Source organism: Culex pipiens, chromosome 2, assembly GCF_016801865.2.
Source record: "Culex pipiens pallens isolate TS chromosome 2, TS_CPP_V2, whole genome shotgun sequence".
Classification (NCBI taxonomy): domain Eukaryota; kingdom Metazoa; phylum Arthropoda; class Insecta; order Diptera; family Culicidae; genus Culex; species Culex pipiens.
The window spans coordinates 193,370,874-193,385,558 of record NC_068938.1 but is presented as its reverse complement, the minus strand read 5'-3'; the positions used below and the strand labels follow the sequence as shown (position 1 = coordinate 193,385,558).

The following is a 14,685-nucleotide window of genomic DNA, read 5'->3' as shown; positions in this document are numbered from 1 at the left end:
TAATATTAGCTCTTTTATGATATAATATTACATCAACTTAGATGGAAAAATTGAGAAAAAACACTGGAATAGAGGTAAATTTATACATGTTTAGAGGTAAAATTACACATTTTATCGGACAAAAAATGTGTACTGTCTATAGTTTAAATCTAAAAAAATAGTTTTGGAATTTTTATAAATTCAAATTTGTATGGTTGATTGCCTAATAAATTATCAAAAATATTGAGAAAATTATATCACCACGAAAATAAAAAAAAAATGCACGGAAAACATTTTTTGTTTATAAACCAATCATAAACTAAAATGTTTTGCGTGTTTTTCATTTTCTTATATTCAACTTCAAATAAAACTTAACTCACAAATCCTTGGATAATCAAACCAAGGATAATTGGATACAATTTAAAAATTATTGAATACTTTAATGTAGGGAAAATATTCCCATTTTAATTTTAATTCTGCACATTCACTAAACGGGAAATGTCTCAACAGCAGCATACGATTGCTTGCCTTGAGAATAATAGTTTATCCGTTAATCTCACTTATGCCAATGGTCGTATCGCTTGCTTAGGGCGAATCCCAGACCTTTACCTATCACAACTACCAACACCCCGCGACACTTACGCAACCTTGTTGTTTAAATTCGATCAAATTTGGTCAAACGGTCAATTTGATCGAGTTCCACAATAGGGCTGGGAAAAAGAGCCTGCGGTTTCGCTACCCTTTTCTAAGTAAGTCAAGCATCAACATTTCCCGTGCTCCGCATCCTTTTTCCTTCCCGGTGAATGGTGGAGATGGGAGCGGCCGGCAATTGATGGCTTTCATGGTGCTGCCTGTCCTGTTCGGGTATAATTGGTTTTAATTCCCTTTAATCAATATCTAAGCAACCTGGGCTGGACAATCATCACATATACATGACGAAATCCAGTCTGCAACCCGCTAAGATCACCATCTCCATGCGAATGCGAAATATACCCATTTTAATCACTCTAAGCCGTTCGACCAATTCTCATCACTTTTGCCGTTTTCCACTATTAAATCAACATTTTCAGATGTATCAACAATGGGGAGTTGCTTGCTCACTTTTATTTGAGCTATTTATTACTTTGGAACAGTCAAAAACACTTTATGAAAGCTGTAATTCATGATCAAAGTGCTGATAGGCCGATAATAGAAATAGGCTGAGAAAAGGCATAGTTCCCCTAGTTTAGGGATCATACTTTAGCTTCGTTAATCAAAAGTAAATCAACATTTTTTTTAGTTCGATTATAAGAAGTGATTTTTGTCCAAGACCTTCGGACAATCGAGTCTGGTCAGTTTGAATTTTTGGCGTCAAATTTCAATTCATAGTTTTCAAGCGAAAAGTATCACACATTTATTTACACACAGTTGTACTACCGTCATTGTTTTTTCAAAATTTTAAATGAAATTCAAAATAAAAAAAAAAGATTTTGATATTACATCTAGGAATGTTGACACACATCAATTGAAGTAAAATTACATCGAAAAAGAAGTAATATTCAACCATGCAAATTTTCAACCTTTTATTTTTTTTTGTTTACAATGTGCCTTGTTTGATCAAATTTACTTAAATAAACGTTATACTATGTATTTTTAATAGGTTACAAACGATTTACCATGTTTTTTTTCCAGTGAAAATTTTAAAATTGAACAATTGAAAGGGGACAAAAACTTGAAACAATATTTACATTGGCTTTAGAACTGTTCAGAAAAATGGGTATTTCATTTTTAACGTAATTAACTTAAACTTGAATTCTCAAAACACCTATTTTTGGTTTTCGAGATTTAATGATATATTTTTTTGTTATAGAAAACCATAAAACATTTAAAATTGATTCAAAATATAAAGATCACAATATAGTTTTCTAAATTTTTCACATTTCAGTTTATTTTTGGGCTATGTATTCTTTTCTTTTTTTAAATATTTAAATTCTGTTCAAACACTCTTGGGACTAATTCACTCAGCGACTCAAATTTGCTCCAAAACTAGCTTGTGAGTTTGACCCTTTCTCCCCTGAGTTTGTAGCAGGATGTCAACGTGTCGCATTGTAAGACTAATATATGCTTGGTTAAAAATAAAGTAATAATACGAATACGAGAACGGGAGACGCGCCGCAAAAAGCAGTTATTTGCCCCACCGAGAAGAAGAGTAGGGGAGTTGGAGACATCCTGACGCCCCACGCTAATGCCATCCAGGCCATGTGTGTGCGCGTTTTACAGTTGGGGGTGGCCACCCTCACTTGTTCGTTCCCCTCGTAAGACCGGTGATTTCGATTGTAGTACTTTAAGTGGTTGTGTGTAAACACATTTGTGGGGGAAAGAAAGCTGAAGGGAATACTTAGTACGTAATCTGCGGTTTGCTTGTGGTAATGAATATGACCCATTTGTGTCATTACGACAGGAACATGACTTGAATGTTAACTTCTTGCAATAACTGTTGAGATTTTCAGTTTAAATAGATGATTTTCCGCGTTCTCGGAATCAGTTCCGACAAGTTTTCAAGATGAAGACATTTACAACAATTCTGGTTCTTCTCCTGGCAACAGTCGTTGCTTCCAAAACTACGGAAGGACCTCTTAATCATTGCAACGCTCGCATCGTCGGCGGTTACCACGCGGACATTGCGGAGATTCCCTTCCAGGTGTCCCTCATCCGTGGTCGTGGCCCGTTGTGCGGTGGATCCCTCATCTCCAACCGGTGGGTCCTAACGGCGGCCCATTGTGTACAATCTCCGAGCCAGCTTCAAGTCAGGATCAACTCCACCTTGGGGCTAGCCCACGGAACGGTCGTCAACGTTAACAGGCCTGTAGTCCACCCAAACTACAACGCGCTGACTACGGACTACGATTTTGCCCTGCTCGAGCTGAAGGATGAGATCGAGCTGACCGACGAGTTCTACGCGGCGGAATTGCCCGAGCAGGACGAACCCATCGAGGACGGAGCGTGCCTACAGACATCGGGTTGGGGAAGCACTGAGAACGGGTCCGGCTCGGAAGACTTGCTCGTAACGTACGTTCCGGTGATCAGCTGGAACCAGTGTCGCAAGAACTACCGCAAGGCGCATGCGATTACGGAGCGGATGATCTGCGCCGGATATGCCGACGGTGGCGTCGACGCCTGCCAGGGAGATTCGGGAGGACCGCTGGTCGATGGACGGAAGCTGGTTGGAGTGGTTTCGTTTGGCACGGGCTGCGGAAAGGCGGGGTTGCCGGGGGTTTACGCGAAGGTGTCGGCCGTTCGGGATTGGATCGCGTTTGTGAGTGAGGGTGAGAATGATTCTGAAGAGAGTGAAGAGTAACGTGGTTTGATGTTTTGGGTACGGAAAAGTTACACCAGGAATAAAGATATACGCATGGATAAGCACTTTTTTTGGAAATTGAAACCGCGAAAACAAGCTTTTCACCGGAATGCGAAGAAAAGAAAAAACAGAATGTAAAAAATAAGGTGGGATCCTTTTCTATCCTATCAACTCACCACAAGTGCAAACGAGATGATGTAATATGATTAGAAATAATCTTGCCATCGTTAGTTCTCGTAAAGGTGAATTGTCTTATATTTGAACTATTATAAATACATCATCTAAATAAAGTTTAAGCTTTTAAGAAACCGTTTGTTTAATCTTTTTCAACAAAAAAAAAAAGTCAAAAAACATACTCTCAGAAAAAACTAAAAATACATTATAAAAGCAATTTTCCTAGATTCAACTTGCAAAAAAAAAAAACATTTTCATTTATGAACTTTATAGAAACATAAATCGAAAGAAAGATGAATGTTTTGAAAAAATAATCCAGGATTTTCAAAAATACTCAGGATGAAAACTGAGAAATGTAGAATGTAGATAACTGCCCCAGCCTCCGGCTGAAAACCTGTGATAAAAAGCAGGGTGGCCACTGAAATTACATTTTCAAATTCCCGACATTTTCCGGTTCACGATGGCAAATCGTCAAATACTGTAAAAAATGTCGATTGCTATCATCGAACCAAAATTTTCGATTTTTTTTTAAATAAATGGTAAAAACAAAAACCAAACAAAAAAAATATTTTAAAAATTCTGCACAAATCATAGCTTTAATGATTTAATGAGGTGAATAAACAATGAGCCTATAAAAACATCACAAAATATAAAATTTTAAGGGAGATAATGAAAAATTAAAAAGACTTAATTTAATTAAATTTTATTGATTTCATTTATTTAAAAAGGACGAAAAATCACAAATTCCTGCCATTTTTCCCGATTTCTCGCGGATTTTGGCAAATTCCCGACTTTTCCGATTTCCCGACTTTAGGGATCGCCCTGTAAAGAATAAACAACAAAACAAATGTTAGAAGTAATGTATGAAAAACGGAATTCGCAATCGAAAAAAAGTTGTTGAATGGAAAACAGACAAATGAAATAAGTCAACCCTACATTACATGTTACAGTCCGGACACGATTATCCAAAGTTCGATGACTCTAAGGAACTGCTAATAATAAAATCATTGAAAAAACTGATTTTATATTTATTTTATCATTCTTAACATCAATTTTGAGTTTAATTACTATTAAAGTATGAAAGTATTAAAGTATGAAATAAACTTTTTATATTTCTTGGATAATTTTGGTAATTTTTTAAGAACATATTTGAACCAAAAACTTGTTTTTTCTTTAATCGTTTGCCTGGAACTTTTTTTTAACTATGTAACGCAAAATTTGGGATTTTTAGACCCTTCTTCCACCTCTACTAGCATACTATAAAAAATGTGAAATATATTTTGTATGAAGCGGAGTAGTCATCCACATATGACGTAAATTACATTTTTAAATTCAAGCCTTTTCCAAAACCTCAAATAAAATGAATTTCTTACCCAAAGGGACCATCCATAAACCACGTGGACACTTTAGGGGGGGGTTCGCGGTTTTGAAAAAAAAACATTTCGATTTCGAAAGAAAACTGAACAAAAATTGTCTTTATTAAATAATTAAAAGCATGAACATGAAATTTGAAGGTTCTCTTGAAAAATTCCAAACTGAAAAGAACATTTCTATCCACAAAAACAAACAACAAAAAGTGATAAAATCAAAATTTTAATTTAAATTTTTTGCTCGGAAAGAAAGCTTTAACGTATTTTTTTCATGCAAAAAAATTAAAATAACAGAAAAACTCGCGTGGAAATTCGTTTTTATCAATATTTTTTTTTAATTTTGTAGATTTTGATATTAAATTTAAATATCAATGATTATATTTCAAGTTGTCAGTGTTTAAATGTTTTCATTTTTTTTCTTCAAAGCAATAGCCAGTATAATATGATTATCTATCATTTAATGCAAAGTTTTTTTTTTAAGAGGCCAATGCTATAAAACCATTTGTAATTTGAAAACGAAAACCTTTTGGATTTCATCAAGTTAAATTTTCCTGATGCTCTAGCTATTTTTTAACATTCTCATAAAAAAAGTTTTTATTAAAATTAAAACATTTTTCTACAAAAAATTGTTATCCTAATCTCTAAGCTGATAAATTCAAATAAAAAAACTACACAGCAAAAAATCCGATGGTAAAATCGCATGCAAAAGCATGCACATCACCTTTGTGAGAAAAAGCATGTAATATTGAATGAGAAAACGTGTACACAAAAAGCATGTACCGAAGAAAAAAAAATCAGGTCTGCTCACCCCAAAAATAACATCAATCCGGCGAGAGTCATATTCAGATTACCAAGTCCGCGCCCCAACCCACTCGGCTATTTCGCCGCTATGAAAATTGTTGGATCTTCACCGATGTAGCTGTAGGTTCCCCATACATCGTATGCAGTTAACACAGTATACGACGTACGGAAAACCTACTGTTACATTTGTATTGATCCGTCTATTATCATAGCGGCGAGATTAAGCTGGGTCAATAATCGGTCAAATTAAGCTGGGTCAAATTGGTTGTTGTTTAAGGGTACACAACAACCAAGGAAGTTGTTTTCTTCTTATTCTAAAATTGTCAAACTTACGGACCCAATTCTGCAACAGTTTGATTTTAAAAATAGTCAAATATTGTTGTAAATTGTTTGGTAGACAGTACATTAAGTGATGAATAAAAATTTTTATCAATAGTTCCCGTAGTTTTGAAGATACTAAAATATCTGTAACAACAATCTTGGGGCAAAAGCTCTGGTGTGTGTGCACCGTTAAAGATAAATGTTACTTTTGCATTTAAATAAATTTAGTTCAAAATAAATTAAAAAAATGATTAAAAAAATATTAAGAACATGCATGTCATCCTAATCATCCAATATGTAAAAATAATTTATTATATTAAATAGATTGGAATAGTTAAATTCTCCTTTATATTTTTTTTGAACAGATCTCAAAAATAATGTTGTAAAAATATTTTTGCAATTCCGCTGTGAAACTGTCAACTTTTCATGTTCTTCTGGAGAAAAGAAACGGCCTACTTTTTCCTACCAAAAATAACAGAATGGAATATTAACACCTTTCAATATTAGTACTGGAAAGTAGAACTTTTCAGCACTGAAATGAGTGCTGAAAAGTTGAACTTTTCAACACTTGTATCGAAAATTATTTTTTTTTTGTTTTGAGCGGTGAATTGACTTAACACATGGATGTTGAAAAAAAATCCATTCAAAAAGCGTTTTACGGAATATCAAAAAATGTTGTAAGCAACTCGTTGCAAAACTTTTTTTTTCAGCACTCATCGTATTTATCTATCTCGGTAAACCTCGTAGGATAGATGTACGACTTGTGCTGAAAAATGTACTTTTTGACACTTGTTGCATAAACTACTATTTTTGAACCTTTTCATAAAAAAAGAAAAACTCTTGATCTGAACTTAAGAGTGTTGATTGGATAAGTTAATTGTTCAAAATTCCTTTAAAAAAATCTGGTCCAATACAGTTCAACTAACCCTACATATATACAGAACTGGAGAGTACAACTCTGTGGTAGGGATGAATCCCGAAAAATTCATCACTCGTCGCCGTCGGATGTCGGACAAAAGAGCTGCGACCCATCCTAAATTTTCAACAAAAAAAAAATAAGAAAAAGAACCTTGCTGTACACTTGCATGTGAAATTTTTCTGGGTCACACGCAAGCCCAAAAAAAAAAGGTCGTGTTCCCAAATGTGAGTTTGTATGAAATGAACAAACAACAAACAAAACCCCACACGCACACAAACACAAGAAGCAACGGAATGATTGACAGACCACACATACACAGCAACAACAAGAGAGAGAGAAAAAAAAAGCTTTCAAGTTCTGACAAGCGACGACCCAAAGTGGCTGCTGCCAAGTTGAGCTTGAATTTCGGGACAGCTTTTCAATTTCGCTAATGGAATGAGGTGGTGGATGGTGTTGGGTACCGTCTAGTTGAGGAAGCGGTATTTGTATTTGTTGTTTCTTCGCTAAAGGTCGACTAACCCTCCTCTGTCAACAGAGGGTTGAAAGGTCTGGTGGGTCTAATTGATGGGTCGCTGTATGATGTTAAGATTTTTTGAAATTTTTCGGCACAAAAATCTTAATAGTGCTGAAAAGTTCTTCTTTTCAGCATTTTTTTGAATAATTTTCACAAAATTTTGTTTGCATTCGTAAAAAGCTCGATTTTTTCAGCACTCGTCATATGTATCCAACTCTGCAAGGTGCTGAAAAAATCGAACTCGTAAAAAAAATCTTCAAAATTGATGTTCAAGGGTTAGAAGCTTTCACGCAAGTGGTCCGGAAATAGCAACACGTGCCAGACACCTTGGCGCACGCGGTGAAAGGTTCAAGGAAAGCCGAGGCCGGTCCGGGCTCGGTCCCTAACCACGATTTTTTCCGGCTGATTAGGTTCTTGAAGGCGGCGATGATGATGAATTAGGTGAAATATTACCCCCGGAACGAGGTACGTGGCTTGCCCTTTTGAAGAGGTCGATGAAATTAGATGGAAAGCATTGTGAGAAATGTGTCGGATGTAATATGGATTCACTCTATGTTGAGATATACTAAGGTTTTGAAGAATCTATTCAGAGGACTCTACCATATACGAGGAATAGTCCGGAGAATCAAATTGCAAACTAACGATTAAACAATAAAATCGAGAATAAAAACCAGCCAGAATCGTCGAAAAGGCCACAAAAACAGTTTGAACGAATCGATCCGTGAGTTCCGATACCACAGTCCAAGTGATAGCCACCTATAATTCGCCCCATCGGTTTTCATTTCCCAAACCGATACCACAACTACTCATCTCTATACCTGGCATTTCGTACGTGATGTCACCACCCGGGTTACCCGGTCTCAGACTGGCAGTTTGAAAAAAAGACGGTTTCGCGTAGCACGACCTCGCATAAAAATCAATAAAATACAGTTCCAGAATTTAAGACCTTTCCCAGCAGCAGCTTTTATGTGCTTCTCCGGAACAGTCATAAATTATTCAAGAATCGTCGTCTTTGCGTTGGTTGGTGGTGGCTTTCAGCGAACTTTGCCCCCACCAGAAGATACTTCTGAAGGTGAACTCTCCAATTAGACTAGACGGTAATGGATAATTAAGGTAATTAATTTGAGGACAAGTCGCGCACTGAATCTCGTTTTCCATTTCTCTTCCAGCAGATGGTATTTATTTGCGTAACTCAATTTAGTTTACTCCGTCGGTTATGGTAGAGTTGATCCAACCTAGCACGGAGGAGACTCGTCCGAAGATAGCTGGATAGATGTACCAACCGTCACCGTAGCTATACGAAGCCACTCCAAGCAGCGTATGTCCCTCAAGCAGAGGACCACCCACGTCTCCATAGCTCAAGTTATCCCCTCCGTCGTCACTTCCAGCGCAGATCAGCCTATCGGTAACGACAAACTCGTCCCAAACAAGCTCCTGGCATTCGTCTCTATTCATAACCGCAAGCGAACCCCGTCGAAGCTCGTAATTCCAAGAATCCCAAGATCCACCCCACCCGAAAGCGTCCAAAGCAGCTCCATCTTCCGGAACTCCATCAACCCCGGGAAGCTCCGCAAACTTCACCTCCACATCCCGGTCCAGCTCCATCAGCGCAAAGTTGTAGTCCCGGTCGTACAGCGAATACCGCGGATGAACCACGACGGACTGCACTTCGGCGAGTACGCCGCCCTGGTCGACGGCGCTGGAGTTGACGCGGACCGTGTAGCGGACTCCCAGGTAGATGCAGTCCGCCGCCGTCAGGAGCCAACGGGGGGAAAGCAACGATCCGGCGCACTCGTAGTAGCCGTAGTACAGGACGGACACCAGGAAGGGGGCTTCCGAGATGTCCGCGAGTTGACCGCCGACGATCCGGTTGGACGGGATCGTCGTTGGGTGACCCTTGGCCAGGAGTGTTGGGATCAACAGTAGAAGTATTGAGGGATTCATATTGTGGTTGGTATTGTGAAGAGATCCCAAGTATAACTACTGCTTCCGAGGTGTTCGCACAGTATTTATACGGTAGGAATCTTAGTTTATGAACTATTACTAGTAAAAAGGAATGCGGAAGTATTCCATATCTTCATTTACTGGCATTCTCAAGTTATACATCATTCTTCATACTTATCTTAGATGAATACAGGGTTGTTACAGAAAAGTCGAAAATTCGCGCGGAATCCGCTCCAAATTATAAAAAAAGTTTACAATAACTCATTTTTTTTGTACGAAAAAAGAATAACACAGCAAGTAATTGACAAAAACAAATCAAACTCTGTCGAAAGAAACGAAAAGTTCCTTCAAAAACGCTCATGAAAGGTCAAGGAAAGAGTAATGAAAAGATTTTTCTTAAACGGTAAGCAGTTGAAAAGAGACACAACCGGAAGGTGACGTTAAAAAATAAGCAAATATTTGAATTTGCAAATTAAAAAAAAATGTATTCCATATAGAGGGTGACGATTCTCGAGATTTTGAATTTCCCGGGAATCGAGAGTTGAATTTGGCCATTTCCCGGGAATTCCCGGGACCCGGGAGTTTTTTTTAACTATGCCAATAGTTTCAATAATTTAAAAAAGAAAAGTCATAATTTTTTTTTTTCAATGAATTCAGTTACAATTCATTTATACTTATTAAAAGAAACGTTAATTTAAGTAGCCTCATTACTTCAAGGAACTATTTCAACCTTTAGATATTTTATCTTAATCTGCAAATACAAGATCGTTTTTTGAGCTGTTTGGGACACAAAATTGTAGTTTAAAGTGTTTACGAGTCTTAATTCGCAAACAGTGATTTTTCAAAAGTTGTTGCATGCACTTGTTATTAGATTTTTGTGAAGTAAAAAGTAGCAAATATATAATTTCCCAGTATCGCAATATGATACATAACAGCTCAAAACAACAATTTGAAACTAATTTATTTCTTGTTTAAGGTCAACTGAAAATATTCATTGAAGAAATATTTACAATTATCAGGAAAACCCGAATGTTCACAATTGACGGACGTCAACAAAGATTGAGGCAATCTTTACAAATGCCAGAGTTTTTTCTTCCAAAATATATTCTAATATTGAGGATGATGTGAAACACAAAATGACTTATTGACATCAACAATGAAATAGCTATGCTTGAGAGAGGATATGGAAATTGAACATTTTGAAAAGGGTTTTCTCTATAACAAATAATAAAACAAAAATAAAAAAAAACTTTATATTTCATTTCTGGGATGTAACTGTTAAGCTGGGTGCAGAATAGTTGTCCGCAAAGCGGCCTCAATTTAGAACTGTCAAAGCGGAACCAATTTACTGTTCGCATAATTATACCAAGAAGTGGCAAGTATTGTGATCGATCTAAAATTTATTTAGTCAAGAATATAAAAAAAAATCGATGGCTATTGAGGTATTCGAAGTCAAAACATCTTAATAAGAGGGTTGAAATCGAGATTGGCATAATTCGTCGCTAAAATTTTATAATCGCTATGTCTCACGCAAAACCTATGTTTATGACGCTTTTTTAAATGTTAGCGACGAATTATCAATAACTATGAATAGTACTTGTCAAATAATATTGGATAATCTTACTCCGATATTATCACTACACATCAAAGATACATAATCTCAGAACTTCCATTCGGTTGCTCTTCTGATTCACGAAATTCCACCCACTTTTGACACAATTTTTCATCACGTGGAAAACAAAAAAGGCCGCCCATCGTTTAGTCTACACAGAAAAAAGTGCGAAGCACTTAATTTTTCATCGAAAACATCAACATCAACAGATCCAAAATGTTTCATAATAATTCACTTCAGCAGCAAAAAATATGTCACGCTTGAGCTTGAACATAGCCTTCTACTTTGTTTATGTTTACAGCTGTAGTGCAGTTGTATTAGTGGGGAGCAGTGGGGAGCTTTCGAAAATCACGTTACGCATTCTGTCTTTTCAGCACCCAGCTGTTAAGTATGCTTTAAGGTAAATTTTGGGATCCACATTTTTTGGGCTTCTCTCAATTATAGTTATTGGAACGTACGACAAGTTAACAGCCAATGTTCTAAACCATTTCGAAATTTTCAAATGTTTTTCTGATTAGTTTATAACATTTTGCTTGATTTTTATAAGTATAAAATTTCCCGGGACTCTCGACCAAATTTCCCGGGAATCGAGAGGTCCAAAAATGGTCGATTTCCCGGGAATTCCCGCTCGTCACCCTCTAATTCCATAAATAAAATTTCAAATCCAGAATACTTTCATACGGCCGAATTTCAAAACGGAGAATCTTGAAACGCCGAAGATAAAAAGGATGTTTTGCTGGAATTAAGTAAACCAGAGGAAAAGCCATAACACACCATTGACAAAAAGAATTCAAAAACATTGAAATTAAAAGATTCAATATTTAGAAAAAAAATAAAATTTCAAAATTAACAAAAATTTAAAGACAGAAAAATAAAATATCGTTAAAATACGTTTAAATACAGTTTGTACTAGACGATCCTTGCCAAAGTTTCACTCCGGAAAATCTAAATTCAAATAATTTTCTTCTCAAAATTTCTCTAACCTTATATAGGGCTCCGAAAATATTTCAAACTAAGAAAGCAACATTTATGAATTTGATAAATTTGCTGAATTTTATGAAATTTTAAGAAATTTATATAGTTTATGAAATTTATGAAAGTTATGAAATTTATAAAATTTATAAAATTTATAAAATTTATAAAATTTATAAAATTTATAAAATTTATAAAATTTATAAAATTTATAAAATTTATGAAATTTATGAAATTTATGAAAATTATGAAATTTATGAAATTTATGAAATTTATGAAATTTATGAAATTTATGAAATTTATGAAATTTATGAAATTTATGAAATTAATGAAATTAATGAAATTAATGAAATTAATGAAATTAATAAAATTAATGAAATTAATTAAATTTATGAAATTTATGAAATTTATGAAATTTATGAAATTTATGAAATTTATGAAATTTATGAAATTTATGAAATTAATGGAACTTATGAAATTTATAAAATATATGAATTTTGTGAATTTTATGAATTTCAAAAAAAAATGTTCTGAATTGTCTGAATTTTTAAAATTTTCAAAATTTTCTGAAGGTTCTGAATCGTCTTAATTTTCTGAATTTTATAAATTTTATGAATTTTATAAATTTTATGAATTATATAAATTTTAGGAATTTTATGAATTTGATTAATTTCATTATTTTTTTAAATTTTGAGAGTAATATGAATTTTATGAATTTTTTGAATTTTAAGAATTTAATGAATTTTATGAATTTTATGATTTTTTTGAATTTTATAATTTTTTTGAATTTTATGATTTTTTTGAATATTATGATTTTTTTTTAATTTTATGAATTAAATAAATTTCATAAATTTCATGAATTTTTATGAATTTTATGAATTTTATAAATTTTATAAATTTTATGAATTCTATAAATTTTATGAATTTTATGAATTTTTTGAATTTTATGAATTTTATGAATTTTATGAATTTTATGAATTTTACGAATTTTATGAATTTTATGAATTTTATGAATTTTATGAATTTTATGAATTTTATAAATTTTATGAATTTTATGAATTTTATGAATTTTATGAATTTTATGAATTTTATGAATTTTATGAATTTTATGAATTTTATGAATTTTATGAATTTTATGAATTTAATGAATTTAATGAATTTTATAAATTTTATGAATTTTATGAATTTTATGAATTTTATGCATTTTATGAATTTTATGAATTTAATGAATTTAATGAATTTAATGAATTTAATGAATTTAATAAATTTATTGAATATATTGAATTTTATGAATTTTATGAATTTTATGAATTTTATGAATTTACAAAATTTTCTGTATTTAAAATTTGATGAATTTGATGAATTTTAAAATTTGATGAATTTTAAAATTTGATGAATTTTAACATTTGATAAATTTTAAAATTTGATAAATTTTAAAATTTGATAAATTTTAAAATTTGATTCGATTTGATTTGATAAGGAATTCGTTGAATTTAAAATTTGATGAATTTTAAAATTTTATGAATTTTATTAATTTCATGAATTTACAAAATTTTCTTTATTTTATGAGTTTAAAATTTGATGAATTTGATGAATTTTAAAATTTTATGAATTTTAACATTTGATAAATTTTAAAATTTGATAAATTTTAAAATTTGAGAAATTTTAAAATTTGATGAATTTTAAAATTTGATAAATTTTTAAATTTTATAAATTTTTATGAATTTTATGAATTTACAAAATTTTCTGAATTTTCTGTAATCAATGAGTTTAAAATTTGATGAATTTTATGAATTTAAAATTTGATGAATGTTAAAATTTGATGAATTTTAAAATTTGATGAACTTTAAAATTTTGAATTTAAAATTTGATGAATTTTCAAATTTAATGATTTTTAGAAATTTTAGGAATTGGATGAATTTTTTAAAATTTGTTGATTTTTTATGAATTTAATGAATTTCATTAATTTACTAAATTTTCTGATTTTTTGTAATTTATTATAAATTTTGATGAATTTTAAAATTTGATGAATTTTAATAATGCTATGAATTCAAGAATTTAAAAACTTGAAAACTTTTATTTTTTAAATTCATTTTTTTACGTTTTTGGTTTAAGCAATTTCATTTTTTTAATTTTTCCTATTTCACCTACAAAGTTTTTAATTTTTTAATAATTTACTCTTTTCAACAAAAAAAAAAAAAAAAAAAACTATCTTTTTATGCATGTACCGAGCACGAGCTCATAAATACTATTTAGAATTCAAATGCGGAGCTTTAGTTCCTGTTATGTTCAATCAAGCTCATCTTTGGGATTTAGGCTCAGTACGCCCCCCAAACAACACAGAAAACAATGATGGTAATATTCATCAGGAAATGGTGACAGATTTTGTGTAAAAAAAAGTTTAATATTACATCAGGAATTGGTGAATTTTCATCAGTTTCTGATGAAAAATCATTTAAGGTATGATTCAGAAGATAAAAAAAAGTGTCCAGTATGGCATAAATAAGATTACATAGAAACATCACTTAAAACTCAATAGAAATTCGATATTTAAGGCAGACAAGCATGTCTGTTTCGACGTTTCTTATTAAGAAAAAACAATCAAAAGTTTTTGAAGTAAGTTTGTTTCAAAAGAAATTGAGTTCTACAAAAATACTATTTAATTTAATTGATATTTTCCTTTGTAACTTGAAAGGAATTCAAACTCTCTAAATTATGTTATTGAACAAAGTTGATCAAATT

The 14,685-nt window shown here is 32.6% G+C and overlaps 3 protein-coding genes across 4 annotated transcripts in view; 1 reads left to right on the top strand and 2 right to left on the bottom strand.

Annotated features, from left to right (window-relative positions):
* Positions 1 to 14,685, bottom strand: part of LOC120415213 (ras-related protein Rab6) — a 62,570-nt gene that overhangs the window by 29,388 nt on the left and 18,497 nt on the right. The gene's annotated exons all lie outside the window — the stretch shown is intronic.
* LOC120415209 (trypsin 5G1-like) lies at positions 2,488 to 3,624 on the top strand. The gene has a single exon (XM_039576665.2). The coding sequence runs from the start codon at positions 2,522 to 2,524 to the stop codon at positions 3,314 to 3,316; it is 795 nt and encodes a 264-aa protein (XP_039432599.1). The 5' UTR covers positions 2,488 to 2,521; the 3' UTR covers positions 3,317 to 3,624.
* LOC120415212 (trypsin 3A1-like) lies at positions 8,561 to 9,482 on the bottom strand. Its single transcript, XM_039576668.2, has one exon. The coding sequence runs from the start codon at positions 9,357 to 9,359 to the stop codon at positions 8,613 to 8,615; it is 747 nt and encodes a 248-aa protein (XP_039432602.1). The 5' UTR covers positions 9,360 to 9,482; the 3' UTR covers positions 8,561 to 8,612.

Bases quoted from the DNA above. Each gene is read 5' to 3' on its own strand.
- LOC120415212 (XM_039576668.2), bottom strand. From the start codon at position 9,359: ATGAATCCCTCAATACTTCTACTGTTGATCCCAACACTCCTGGCCAAG.
- LOC120415209 (XM_039576665.2), top strand. From the start codon at position 2,522: ATGAAGACATTTACAACAATTCTGGTTCTTCTCCTGGCAACAGTCGTT.